At 43.5% G+C, this 13973-nt stretch overlaps 1 protein-coding gene across 1 annotated transcript; it reads left to right on the top strand.

Annotated features, from left to right (window-relative positions):
• The first annotated feature begins 10108 nt into the window (after positions 1–10108).
• On the top strand, positions 10109–13287 carry LOC120785387 (T-cell leukemia homeobox protein 3-like). The gene is made up of 3 exons (XM_040120075.1): positions 10109–10576; positions 11686–11923; positions 12587–13287. The coding sequence occupies exons 1-3, from the start codon at positions 10150–10152 to the stop codon at positions 12768–12770; spliced, it is 849 nt and encodes a 282-aa protein (XP_039976009.1). The 5' UTR covers positions 10109–10149; the 3' UTR covers positions 12771–13287.
• Positions 13288–13973: the final 686 nt, after the last annotated feature.

Here is a 13973-nt window from a genome sequence, read left to right as displayed (position 1 = left end):
CCCTCTATTCCTACATAAACATTATGTGTCCCTTGGTGATTCTGGCCACTTGCTACTTTCTCCTTCCCTTTTTTTCCCAGACTGACCACTGACAGCTCAAACTACATGAAAACCATTTATCATTGTTTCTTTAACATCAGATTAATGTGGGGGAAAACGGAACATATAAACTCTCTTTCTGTCACTCTAACATGTGCACACACACAAATACAGTACACACACCCAACCAGCTCTAGTATAAGCTATCAATCATAGACATTGTCATTATTCAACTGTCATTGACATCTCTCTCTCTCTCTCTCTCTCTCTCTCTCTCTCTCTCTCTCTCTCTCTCTCTCTCTCTCTCTCTCTCTCTCTCTCTCTCTCTCTCTCTCTCTCTCTCTCTCTCTCTCTCTCTCTCTCTCAAACTCACACACAGAAGAAGAGAATCATGAATCATAAATCTTATGAATGCCATCTAAAGACTGCACAGCACTATGAGAAAGAGAGATGATTGATAGATGTGAGTAGTGTGGCGAAAGCAAAGAAGACGGACAGAAGGTTGTAACCAGCAACACCGAGGTCAGAAACTGCAGTTCAGGGGTCAAACGTATCAGAGGCAGCACAATATGGCCAAGAAAGAACGATAAAATGGGGGGATGAACAGAATTGGGGGGGGGTAAATGGTTGAAGGGGAAGGGAGACAGGAGGAAGGGAGGAGGGTGTGGGGGGATGCTGCCACAGTGAGGCTAAAGCCATAACTCATCTTTTATTAAAAATAATGAAAAAAACTTAATGAGTTAATAATATCTGGAGAAAGAGATCGGGAGTGAGACAGAGATGAAGGAAGGGACAGGAGGACAGAGGAATGGAAGGAAAAGAAAAAAAGAAAATGAGGAAAGAGAAAACCGCGCAGATAGAAAACAGAACAGGGTCAATGCGTGTCTCTTTTCACCCTGTGGTCATTTATTCCTGTTTTCAAAGTTCACACAAGATCCATTAGAGAGGCAGGGAAAATCATAGCGATCCCCCTCTTTCTGCCGACCCAAATCCCAAAGCCTGCTTGGTAATTAAAGGCACTTAACAACCAATTAACAGTGATGAGCTAAATTAGCAGGATATTGTCTCCTTTGACTAGGACACTGCATTATCAGTGTATTGAAACAGCGTAGAACAAACCTCAGTGGCCCGTGTTTGCATGTAGGCAAATGACGGATTAATTACTATTAAAACATCAGCATCTTAATGAGCTTGGAAACAATTAGAGAGGTCGTTAGCATGTGGAGAACGGCTGAGAACAGAAGAAGGGGGGAGTGAGTGAAAACAAGAGAGAAATCTTCATTGGGAAGCAATACTGATTAAATGGACGTACAGTCGTACTCATCGCCCAATATCCACGGACTTATTAAATACATGACATCACCATTTGTCTTTTCTACCATCAAGCTACTTTTCTCCTGCCATTATCTTTTCCCCTTCTTCTCCACCTTCCCCAACTCTTTGCCTTCATTTTGCCTCTCATAAAAAGCCTTTTTCTTGCTCTTCCATTCCTTTCTCCATTTTCTGCTTTTTAACTCTCATTTCTTCCTTCCCTCCTTCATGCTTGAGGGGCACAGTCCTGTGAAGGAATTTAATATGCAACTTTTATATGAGAAACCAATCGCATACGTCTGGGTCTATTGGGCTCGCAATCTATCGGCCCGGACGGCTAATGCAATAGAGAGAGCCGGGGCTATTTATCACACAGGGAGCTATCTTTTCCTCTCTCCCTCTCTCTCCCCCACTCTGCCCTCGCTCTCTCTGTCTTTATTCAAGCCCAGATTCCTGGCTGCCACTAAATCAGGCCAACTATGAGCTATGGCTGCCCAGAGGGCATCTCCTCTTTTATAGCGGGATTTGGATTTTGTATCTACTGGCTCCTCAGTGGTCGTTGAGACTGTGCTAACGGAAGCTATAAACATTCGACAAACAAAGGCACCAACTTAAATGTCCCTTCATCCCAACTGCAATGATCATGAACATGTAGCGATATATGGAAGTAGGAGGATGCGTAAACCTGATGAATAAGATATCAATGGCATTTGCAACAACGCTGCAAAGATTTGTTTGTGTGCATGTCTTCAGACAGAGAGACAGAAACACATACAAAGCATGCACAGACATATTCTATGTAAACATAATATACTGTTACTGTAATATGCAATATTCACACTATATTACTAATACTAGTCACATACAGCAGCAGCACAACTTCAAAAGTTTCCTGCTGAAAAACAAAAGCGACTGTGCGGAGGACGTTGCCCACCTGCAGCAATTAAAATGCCTCAGAAAACCAAATTCATTTCAACAAATTAGCCACATTACTGGCCATTGTGTAATCGCTGATGGCAATTAATAAGAAATTAGTCACAATCAGCCCTATATTAACATCTCACCCAGGGGCCGCGGCTGGAAATTAATAACCGGAGATTCATCTCTCTTACTGTCTTTCTGGCTCTCTCCCTCAGTCTCCCTCACACACACATATGCACACGCACACGCACACACACACACACACACGCACACACACACACACACACCTAAGCCCACCTATATTGTTCATGAATCACCTCTAAGACACTGATTTTTTTCTATGTGGATCATCTCATATGATCTGCAATCTGCTCGTATCAGCTAGCCAGCTTCCTCTTTACTAGGGTGTGAAAACCCCCTGAAAGACGTGTGTGTGTGTGTGTGTTTGCGTGTGTGTGTGTGTGTGTGTTTGCGTGTGTGTGAATGTTTGCGTGTGTGTCCCTGTTTGCGTGTGCGTGTGTGTGAGTTTTTTCACATTTGCATGTACAATCAACACATGTACCACGAGCAGTTTGTGGACATATACTGAATATAGAGTGACATACAATACACTGTATATCTGTGTAGTGTGTACTGCATGTGCATGTTCATGTGCATGTGCATGTGCATGTGAGGTGCTACACCAATGGGGAGGGGGCATTGGAGGAGACTGGGCCCGCCTCTAGGGGTCCTCACACCAATCACCAAAGCGCACCAAGAATCAATTAACACCAGTGGGAGGGGGCAGAGGGTACAACACTACACACATTTAGACTTACACACACATACACACGCTGTCCACATTCACACTGCCCACACACATGGTACTGTCTGAGGAGATATCCATCAGATCACACAATGCGTGATATGCCAACGTGTGTGTGTGTCTTTGAGCGTGTGTGTCCCTATCCCGGTGTGCCCCGGTCTCTCATGGTGTGAGGTTGGGGAACAGATTGGGGGTCAGCAGGGGGGTCAGGCCAGGGTCACCCCCATCTGAGCTGTGTGTGTGTGTATGTGTGTGGAATAAAGCCTAAACACCACTTCCAGGGCTCACTGGCAGGCAGAAGTGAATAAGATGGATGGTGTTGATTCATACTACGAATTCATTGTTCCCCCTGAATCCATAGAGAATAAATACATCCACAGAAATTATGAAGCAAGGGACCAAAATGACTATCTCACATTTCATATTCCTCTTTCACTCTTTCTCACTGTGTCTCTCTCCCTATTTCTCTCTCCCTTTGTCTCCCTCTGATGTGGGGACAGCTGCGGGCTACATGAAAACCATTCATCATTGCGTCTTTACCACAAAATTATTGACAGAGGAGGAGGACGAGGAGCTATATTGGCTACATTTTACAAGGTTGGACAAAGAGAAAAGTCACCCATCTCTGAAAAAATTTGGAACTTGAATTAAGTAATAACAAAAGGCAACCATGGTTTTGAGACCGAATGGAAGCTTAGCTGTAAAGTAGAACAGACAGCAAGAAAGTGAGACATTTCCGCCATGACAGACAAAACAGAACAGCCAAATAAAGTGATCAAAGAGTGTCTACCATTTACCCGTGAACGTTCCACTGCAAAACCCCACCTCTTTCCTCTTCCTCTCTCTCTACACATCGCCATCTCCATCTGTTAGCCCATTGCACTCGTCCGTCTACTACCCCCCCCCCCCCCCTCCTCGATTTCTCTCCTCCTCTGCTCCTCTCTGGCCTTCCTACCCTCAGGGAAGTAAGGTGATCTCCCTGTGCTGGAGTAAGTGACTGGTATTAGTCTCCTTCTCTGTCTGTCTGTTTGATCCCGGCACTAATGACTCCACAGGGACTGGGGTCTGATAATGGGAAATCAATATAGAAAATAGAGCTCTGGAGTGGCCTCACTTAGCTCTCGCTCTTTCACGCCTCACAGCAAAGTGCCTCTGTGTATCCAAGTGTGCGCGTGAGGAGGGGTGCAGTGTAGTGTGCGTGCATGCGTGTGTGTGTGTGTGTGTGTGTGCTTGTGTGTTGAGCATGTGTATCAAGGAAATCTGTGAGTGTGTATGGAGCTGTATTTACATAAAAGCGTATTGCTGGGTACATTTAGGTGTACAAAACAACTTTTTGTATCCATGTTTTTAATTCAAACGAAGGATTACTTGTACTACTGAAAAATTCAGCAGCTTATGAAATATTTTCAAAGTACATTGGATCAAATCAAAGTTACTGGAGAGTTGACATTTTTGGGGTCATCTGGCAGTAATATGCATGTGTGACTGTGTATGTCTGAGCGTGTGTGTCTAATCGGTCACACTCCTTTGCCTGGGGCAAGACAGGTGGGGCTGGTGGCATGAGGCTGGTGCCCCCCCTCCACCCTGAGGGGCCAGAAGGCCCAGCGAAGCAGGGGGCTGGAGTAGCTCCCTCTGCCAGGCAGTAGAGCACTATGACTGGTGGCAGCTGGTCCTCTGTCCCTCCCTCCCCTCCTCCCCTTCATGAGCACCCCGCAGGCAGGCAACAGGAGGGGTGAGGAGGTCAAGAGGCAGGAGAGAATGGGTGGAACGGCGGTGACATGCAGGCTAATCGGCTTTTATGAAGCAGAGAGGACACAGACAGAGAGAGAGACAGAAAACACAGCACTGACACAATGCAACTGACTACAAGCAGTAATGAATTAACACATTAGCGCCACGACCAGGGGCGTTCAGGAGCACTCAGCTGCTCTTAAACACAAACCCACACTGGCACGCTTTCTGAGACACACACTCATAAATCAGTCATAAGTCATTAAAGCAATAGCAAACACACTTACTTATTAATTACATCAGTCATTTTGTCAATGGCAGATCCCTCTGAAAGCTACTGAGTATGATCAAAAGCTAAAAGTGTCTCCACAAAAACAGCACAGATACTTTTACTTAGCACTCAGAACGGATAAGACAGAGGTTCATTCTCAAAAGTGCAGGCACACACACATAAAGACGAGACAATGCTTTGGGAATCCTCTTATACAAACTCAAGCCATGTGCTCAATTATCATCAGCCCCAAATGATCCCCATTAATGCTTTAACTCTTTCTCTCACATCTCAATCTTAGCCATCCATCCATCCTGTTCTTGCTCTCTGCTCTGCGTCCATCCCTATAATTCAAGTCTGTGCGGTTACTTACTTCCCTTTCTCACTCTCTTCCTCTCCATCCTCCTCTCTCTCCCTCCCTCTCTGACTTTTAACCAGCGTGAAGAGGCAGCCATGCATTCAACCATCAGACAGGATAACATGGTCTACCCTCACGCACGCACACACAGAGTCGAAGCCCACTGCTCCTCGAGTGTAACTACAATGCGATGTTCGCTGAATCCAATATCTACCGTATCAGGGCATCTTTATGTGGTTAAATGTGCATCCTGATACTTGACAAAAAGAAAGCTAACATGACTGATTTGTATACCAGAAGACCATATTGAAAGTTGCTTTACTAGTTGCTGTTTGCTTCCATATGTAGATTTCAAATTATCCCCTACTGCTGTATTTAAGTAAGTTGACGCTTTTCTAACCAGCTGCTACGTCATTTAAGGAGCAACATTCCTGCTGTCATCTATCATGTAGAGATATGATATGACTTATGTTGGCTCCAATAAACAGAACATTTTGCAGTGACAGCCTTCACATTTGGTAATTAAAATTAAAATTAAAATCCTGTGATATCTGCCAGGCCATGTATCTGACATTTACAATTTCATTTTACGTGGCTTATCTGCTTTTTAAGTGTCTAGCAGATAAACTGTGTCCACACAGAGCAGTGGTCCATGCAGTGACAGCCCAGGGATGATGATGGTCCCGACCGAGTCCCCGATGGGGGATCCCATTCCTCTCTTCTCATCCAACAATCCCACTGAGCATGTCAATATGAAACACTATCCCTCCCACCCACCCCCCACCCCCACACTGGGGCCATGCTAGGCTATTCCTACCCATTATGGACAAGACAGGCTTGTATTGATAGAATGAGCCTGCAGCATCTCTGTGCGAAAAGAAACATGGCGTGGTATAGATAAAAGTGTAAATTAGACTAAATCAAGTCTTCCAACAGCAAAACACATTTTCACTATATTGCACTCAATGTGAAGCCGATATACTACACGACTTCTGTTGTGTGTGTGTGTGTGTGTGGGTCGAGGGAAAGCGGGCCGTAAAGCTTAGTTTACCAAACTTTAAAAAATCCACAGCCTTGTAAATGTTGTCAGATGGCCGATGCCAGTGTCTTTCAGCTTAATACTACCTATATTAAATAGTTTAAATATTTCATAAGGGCGGTTTTTAGAGCGAGGGAGGGGAAATCGTTAGCTGCGGTAAAGTTTCATTAACTGGTCCCCATTTCGCTGGGAGGCAAACTCATCTTCTCTTATTGTAATAAAACAATCTCTCTCTCTCTCTGGGTGCTGCTCTCCACTTATCTTCTTCTCTCTATCGCCTCTCCCCTTCTCTTTTACATCATAATAATACACTACATCCCCTTTAAATGCACTATTACTTACCGCTGCCTTTTCATATTGTAACATCACGGGCACTTTAGCGACAATATAAAAGCGTGTCATTCATTATTCAGAAGCAGCCGGCCTCGTCCCCCTTTTAAAAAGTCAGGCGCGCTGCTGAAATTGATAACGGCAAAGAGACGCGCAATAAAAACGCAGCCCCCGGGTACCGAGCTGCAGCCCAGACCCCCGATTATGCAGATCAAGCGGTAATTTCTCAAACAAATCGCACTCTTTCACTCTTTTGTTGTCGTTTCTTTTTGGACTTTTGGAATCGGCGTGTCGGCTTTTATATTGGCCGTGAAAAAAAAAAAAACGAGGATTGATGTGTAATTTAATTGTTCGTGCGGGGCTGTAGGCTTTTCAGAAACGGTATCCAAATATTTTGGTCTAAACGAGTTAACCCCAGTGCCGCTTTTCAGAGGGGGGGGTGTATCTGTGTCGTTGTTGTTTTTTTGTTTGTTTGTTTGTTTGTTTGGTTTTGGTTTTTTTTTACCTTTTCTGCTGTGATCATGAAGCAACCAAAAGGTCCGACGACGTCTTCAGTGTTCAGACCATCAACACATCCACAAGGGCCGGGAGGAGATGGGCTGGGGCCTCTCCTGGTATGTTTTGGAAAACCGGTGTCACAGTGGCATCCCGGTAGGTCAGAGCTAATGTGTCCTAATCACTCACAATCATTGGATTACACCGGATTACTAACACCCAACATCTGCAACCAGTGGGACCCCGTCTGCTCTGTACAAGCCGGAGGGTCGCCTCTGTAGAGGAGTCAGGATAACGGCAATAATTATTAATTTTCATGAAGCAATTGTTCAGTTGTGTTGTAGTTGTGAGACGTCCCCCTTCATAGTAGCCATGCAATTGTTATCAATCGATGAAGTACATTTAGCTGTATATGGGTTTTTCGATTCAAAACGTCCGCCATCATTTCTGTTGGGGAACCGTTTTTGCAAATGTCATCAAGAGAAACATAAAAATGTCCACAAAGATGACAGCTATAACAGACCAATTCTCCCCCATCAAAAGCCACCGGTGAGCTCACATATGGCAGGGTGAACCAGCCAACACTCAGTCTGTCCATATTGCCAAACAAACACCTCGGGCCTTGTCCCATCTCATATTGCTCCATGAGACTTTATTGTGAAGGGCGAGATGCAGATCCTCTCTAAGATATATATATTACCTACCACAGCATCTTTGCATTTCCGTTGGATTTTTACAGCGTATGACCTCACCAGCGACGATTTAACCATTTTTTTTTATTTTATTTTGTTGTGGGATTTTTATGCAGCTTAGCATTATCGGATCAATTCAGGCTGCCTTTTCTTAAATAAAGGATTGTGATTACACTGATGGACTGACAATTAAAGCCCGCATAACATTTTGACAAGAACACAGCATAACCTACATACTAACATTTGATTATTTCCATAGTTCGGACATTAAAATACAGGCCTACAAAACGATGATTTATGAAGAGGTTGGACATATAAAAGCCCCACAAAAATTAAACCCCATTGTCGGTTAATGAATTTGTTGGGTATTGGTTTGTTAACGGACTGTAATGTGATAGCCTATAAAGCCACCTGCCGCATCCAAACCCGACACGCAATTTTTTCTGACCCAGAGACAAGTTAGTGTAAATGAGATTATCCGGTCACTTTGGGCGCCTGTTACATTGAATCTGAGCGTTTAGCAGCTTCCAGAGCCCGGACACTTTATCTGAAGTAGCCCATGGCCGTCCCTTGTCAGGTCATTTAATGTGGCACCGGCTATCAGGAACAAATAGGGCCACGTAAGGCTTTGCCACGCTCAATAGTTGCTGGTGATTCACTGCCAATGTTCAATAAGGTTGCCGTCCTTTTATTTTAAAGGGATACGCCATGGGTTCCCATGTCATGAATTGGATGTGAGTAATTACGCACTGGTAAAAGTCATTGTCAAGGCTTTACCATTTTTATTCTGTTTCAATTATCTCACTATACATACCATAATTAATGAAGGCAGTTGGAATGCATCATTAAGTGTTTTTCAGTAATTTAAAACATTTTTTTTTCTATAACTAGGCATCAAACCCACATGAATAAACAAGAATATGACTATACTGCATTTGGTTGTGAGGCTTTATTAGGGCTTTAAATCCAATGCATTATGAATACTTGGGTGGGGGACGGGCATTTTCTTATTTCACCATAATAATTCAACATTTTAACAGTGTAACAGTAAACGCCACAGTGCAGGCGAATGTCAATGAAAAAGAAAAATAACTCTCCGCATTTGATTACAAGGAGTGGGTGATTTGGGGGATTTAAATTAAAAGGAAAATGCACTGAGGCTGACATTTCTTCTTTTTGGTCTCTCATTCATAATATATCTATGATAAATAGTCTTCAGGTTATAAAGCTTTCCCTAATAGCTTTCAACCAGTTTTCGTATGAACTTATTATTCCCGTGCATTCCACATGTGTCAAATGCTACAGACCGAAGAGGTGACACAGACGGCAAGAGGACAAATGATGCGCACTTTGCGTCTCGCCTGAAAAGTGGTATCAATTCATCAGACTCTGAGGTGAGTAAAAAGTTTTTCCAACTGATATCATTTGTCACCAAAACTTATAAACCCGTTCATAGTGAATACATTTTCGGGGACGAGCGGAGCGCTGACAGATTGCTGTCAAAATACCATTTGGTTGAAATGTTCCTCACCAAACAGCGGAGGAGAACATCTGTCTTCTGTGATCCCTTGTGTGATTTTTTTTTTTTTTTTTTTTACATATGCAATATAAATTTCCATGAAGTTGTCCCTTGCTCCTTAATCTCCACTATAATGATAAAAAACGACAACATACACAATAGTGACTCACTCAGAAGACATGAAGATGCAATATATACATATATATATATATATATATAACAAGCTGATGCCCGTGGTTATGGGAAATCTTCGTTATTGTGCCAAATCCTGGGCCTACCCCCATTAACATTCAATCAGTCATTCTGGTGCCAGCCAATGAAAGGTGGAGAGGGATGGAGGAGGACGGAGCTGCTAGACGGAGCGTTTTGACGCGCGTAGAGGAGGACAGAGCGTCACATCTCTCCAAACGCCCATCAAACTTTCACCACAGCTTGCAGAGAGGACCCCAGTCCTCTGACAGAGGCCTGTTTGAGACAACGAGGACACGCTGGATTCTAGGAAGGCGACTGGACAGCGATGGAGACACTACTGGCGATGACCTTTGCTACAGTTTGACCCTGTTGTGAATCCGACTGAAAACATCCTGCTCAGTTTTTTGTTTTTTTTTTTCCGTCCCTTTTGCGACAGAGCGACGGGAATGGAGCAAGCACCCAGCGCGCCGAGCCCTCCTCCAAAACCGGCCCATCACGAGCCCATCAGCTTCGGCATCGACCAGATCCTGGGAGCCGGTACAGAGCCAGAAAACGGGCGCACGGCTGGAAGGCAAAGTGGATCAGATTTAAGCAGCGGGGACGGTTATTACAGTTTGGGAAGCCCGACCGGGGCCAGTGCTCCCTCTTACACCGCGCTATCTATCTCCCTCTCCGGTATAATGCCTCCGGTGGAGGCTTCGGGTTCATACGGAGAGAGCAGGAGTCTGGGCAGCCGGGGAGTGATTCGAGTCCCAGCCCACAGACCCGTGACAGCCCCGGGACCGCCAGCCTCCGTCCAGGGCGCTGTCCCTGGATTTGGAGGGCTGTGCTTCCCCTGGATAGGAAATAGGTTCGCCAAGGACAGAATATCAGGTAGGCCAGCTGTTAGACCTGAAGGGTTCACTTCATTAATATTGTATCATGTTTAACACGTAAGTAACTGCTGCTGGGCCATTTAAAACAACAAACGCCCGTGCCAAATATTTTTAAAGGCTATTTACAGCCAACTGAAATGCTTTCACTTTAATTATTTAAATGGATTAAAGCAGAGGAAGACATACAACAGGATACAAGTTTAAATTAAATTTGTAAACCACAGAGTATACCCTATTTAGAGATATCAAGAAACACCTTGTGTCAGCGTTTTGTCGTGTTTTAGGGTTTGGCTATTTCATTTCCACGTCACGTATATAAGCAAAACAAGTAATGTACAGTCACACAGCTACTGTTTTTATGCTTTGTTTTTAAAGCACCAAAAGCAACAGCATGCCCCTGTCATAATTTACTGCTGTCGTGAAAATTGTTATTACAAAATGTTATTAATAGGCTAAATTGTGGCTAAATAAGATTAAAATAAACTACAACGCTGTCAAATAATTCACTTCATAAAATATAGAAAAAGTCTTTTTTTTTAAAAATGCAATCTAAAATAATAAAGGGTGCGAGATGTTTTCTGTATTTAACAAAAAGGTAAAGAAAGTTAAGGTGTAGATTAAGCGGATTAAAGTTGATTTGACACATTGTATCACACATGCAGCCATACAGCCTGTTTTATTGTAGATTAATAGGAGCCTTTACGGGCAAAGGCCTAAGATACAGTATGTAAAGAGACGATAAACAGGCCAACAGGCCTGCTGTCCTAGCTGTAATTACCAGTGCCGCGATCATCTGTTAAATCCCAAACAACTTTAAGACGAGTATTTTGTTTTTTTTGTTTTTTATAACTGTATTGTTTCCAATACTTTGGTCAGACTCATCTCTCACAAATTAATCTCACACATTTCATATGTGGCCTACACAGCAGTAGGTAGTAGGTAAATGGGGAATCACCGTCAAACAGGTCAGATAAATGTGCTATATGGTCTTGAATTTCCACACAGAGCGGGCAGTGAATTAGTCTGTTTGGTGATGTAGCTACAATATCTCATCTTCCACTCACCTGTGTGTGTGTGTGTGTTTGTGTGTCTCTCTCTTCCCCGCAGCCGCTCTCGTGCCGTTCGCCGTCACGCGGCGGATAGGACACCCGTACCAGAACCGGACACCCCCCAAACGGAAAAAGCCCCGCACGTCCTTCTCCAGAGTTCAGATCTGCGAGCTGGAGAAGCGCTTCCACCGGCAGAAGTACCTGGCCAGCGCCGAGCGGGCAGCTCTGGCCAAGAGTCTGAAGATGACGGACGCGCAGGTCAAAACCTGGTTTCAGAACCGCAGGACCAAGTGGAGGTTGGTATGAAATTTCCCACTTGTGTCCAGGTTGTCAGCCTTTACATTTATAGCCGCACTTCGGCACACTTGCGCCCGTAGAGAACACGGGCAATATGGCCTTCTCCCTCGAAGGCTTTCCTCTGTTTCAGGAGCCCTGTTCAAAAACCAAACTTTCCTCGTTTTGCAGATGACCCCGCGCGTAATTTCCTGTTATATGACCCCGTCGAGTCGGAACAAAAAATTAAAGGATAGAGACAAACAGCAACACATTTTTTTAACAGCCCTAATATAATTTTATTCGCATTTTTTTCTGTTTTCTCTTCATCGCGAATATATTTAGTTACAAACTCTACAGTTTGTACAATATTAATAACCCCCAAATTATTATTTTTTTTAAATTTACAAAATGTAGCTTTTACCAAGCATTACAGGAAGTCAGCGACACCTTTTTTTTGTTTTTGTTAATTTTCCATGCTTCAGACAAATCTTTTCATCCACCGCTCTGCAGACATCCTTTTTATTTATATTTTTTTTTATTCGAACAACTTGGCACAGCTCTTCCACGAAGCTTCCGTGCATTTTCACAATTCTAGACTCTCTCTTGCTGTTCTTTAATGTTATATAACCCCACTTTTTATTTATTTGTCCATCTTAAAAAAGTATTCTCCTGCTTTCCCTCAGGAGACAGACAGCTGAGGAGAGGGAGGCGGAGCGTCAGCAGGCCAATCGTCTCATCCTGCAGCTGCAGCAGTCCGCCCTACAGAAGTCTCTCAGCGAATCAGCGGTGTCGGATCCACTGTGCGCCCACAACTCCTCCCTGTACGCCCTGCAGAACCTCCAACCCTGGGCCGAGGACAGGGAATAGGGACCAAACACCATGCTGCATCAATAAGCATCATCTATTATCCCTAGGAGGATAAATAAATTCAATTAGGCCTACATGAGGACAGCGGGACTTACTTTGATCCATGAAATGGAGAAAAAAAATAAATGTTGGACCAGAGAAACTGAAGAGTGGGCCGCAGCCATTAGAGTGGATGGTTGTGAAACAGGACCTGAAATGATGGTGAGTGATGCCTGTCTTGAAGCAGAAACAGAACTTTCTTGGACTAAATCTTGCAACTCTGTACTTGGGAACAGTGAGACTTTTCAAATTCAAAGCGGAGCTGAAACAGAACTTGTCATTAAAATCTCTTGTCACCCTGTGATCGCCCTCTTATGCTTGTACTTATTCTGTTTATTGGAATAAGAGGGAGAAAGAAATTCCCGATGGAGGTAATAATTTTTTTTCACAGTGAGACACAGCGTGGTTGAACAGTTAGTGAAGGTGTTTTCTCTCAACACAAAGATCTCCTTACACATTGAAAGGGTGAGCTCTGTTTTGTAGGGGAAGAACACAAGCCAAATAAATAAAGGCAATGCTTAAACTCAAACGCCTACACAATACAGTACTTGCATAAAAATGTATCAGTGAGTTTTAAATGAATCTCTTTGCTCTGTTTAATCGAAATACAAAACAAAACTGTCTTCACAATGCAGATAAAGGCTGGCTATTCCATTTCAATTGTTCTGGTGCTTCAACCTTCTTCAAATCTCATTTACACGTTTACCCACTCCACTCCGACTACGATGCACCACCACAATCACCTGTAAGTACACAGGTGTGGTGCACCATCTTATTCCCCCAAAAATGATGCCCCAGTATTACATTATGGGGAAAAAAAACTGTTATTGTGAGCAGCAATAAAAGAAAAATAGATGTCAGGATTAGTGGGGAGAGAAGTGAAGAAAATATGAAAGAGGCTGTAAGTTGGGTAATAAAGGGAGTGATGCATGTCCAGTGATGGTGGTGAAGTTTTTTCATATGCACATTATCATGCTTTATTCGTGGGCCGTATCCTTTAGGATAGAAGCACAGATGTACAACCTTTTTTGTACTTTTATTGTATATGTGTAAATAACAGTATAAACTGTCAATGTGATCCTCTTTGCTCATGCTCTTTATGATGCATCATAAAAACGATGTTAAGGTTTTAATGCACCATAATTATAATCTATAAAAAAGAAG

This window comes from Xiphias gladius, chromosome 23, assembly GCF_016859285.1.
Source record: "Xiphias gladius isolate SHS-SW01 ecotype Sanya breed wild chromosome 23, ASM1685928v1, whole genome shotgun sequence".
NCBI classification, from domain to species: Eukaryota; Metazoa; Chordata; class Actinopteri; order Istiophoriformes; family Xiphiidae; genus Xiphias; species Xiphias gladius.
This window is presented reverse-complemented; position numbering and strand designations above follow the sequence as displayed.

Excerpts from the sequence above, each read along its gene's own strand:
- LOC120785387 (XM_040120075.1), top strand. The coding sequence starts at position 10,150 with ATGGAGCAAGCACCCAGCGCGCCGAGCCCTCCTCCAAAACCGGCCCAT. Across the intron at positions 10,577-11,685 it reads CGCCAAGGACAGAATATCAG|CCGCTCTCGTGCCGTTCGCC; the intron begins GTAGGCCAGCTG and ends TCTTCCCCGCAG. Across the intron at positions 11,924-12,586 it reads AACCGCAGGACCAAGTGGAG|GAGACAGACAGCTGAGGAGA; the intron begins GTTGGTATGAAA and ends GCTTTCCCTCAG.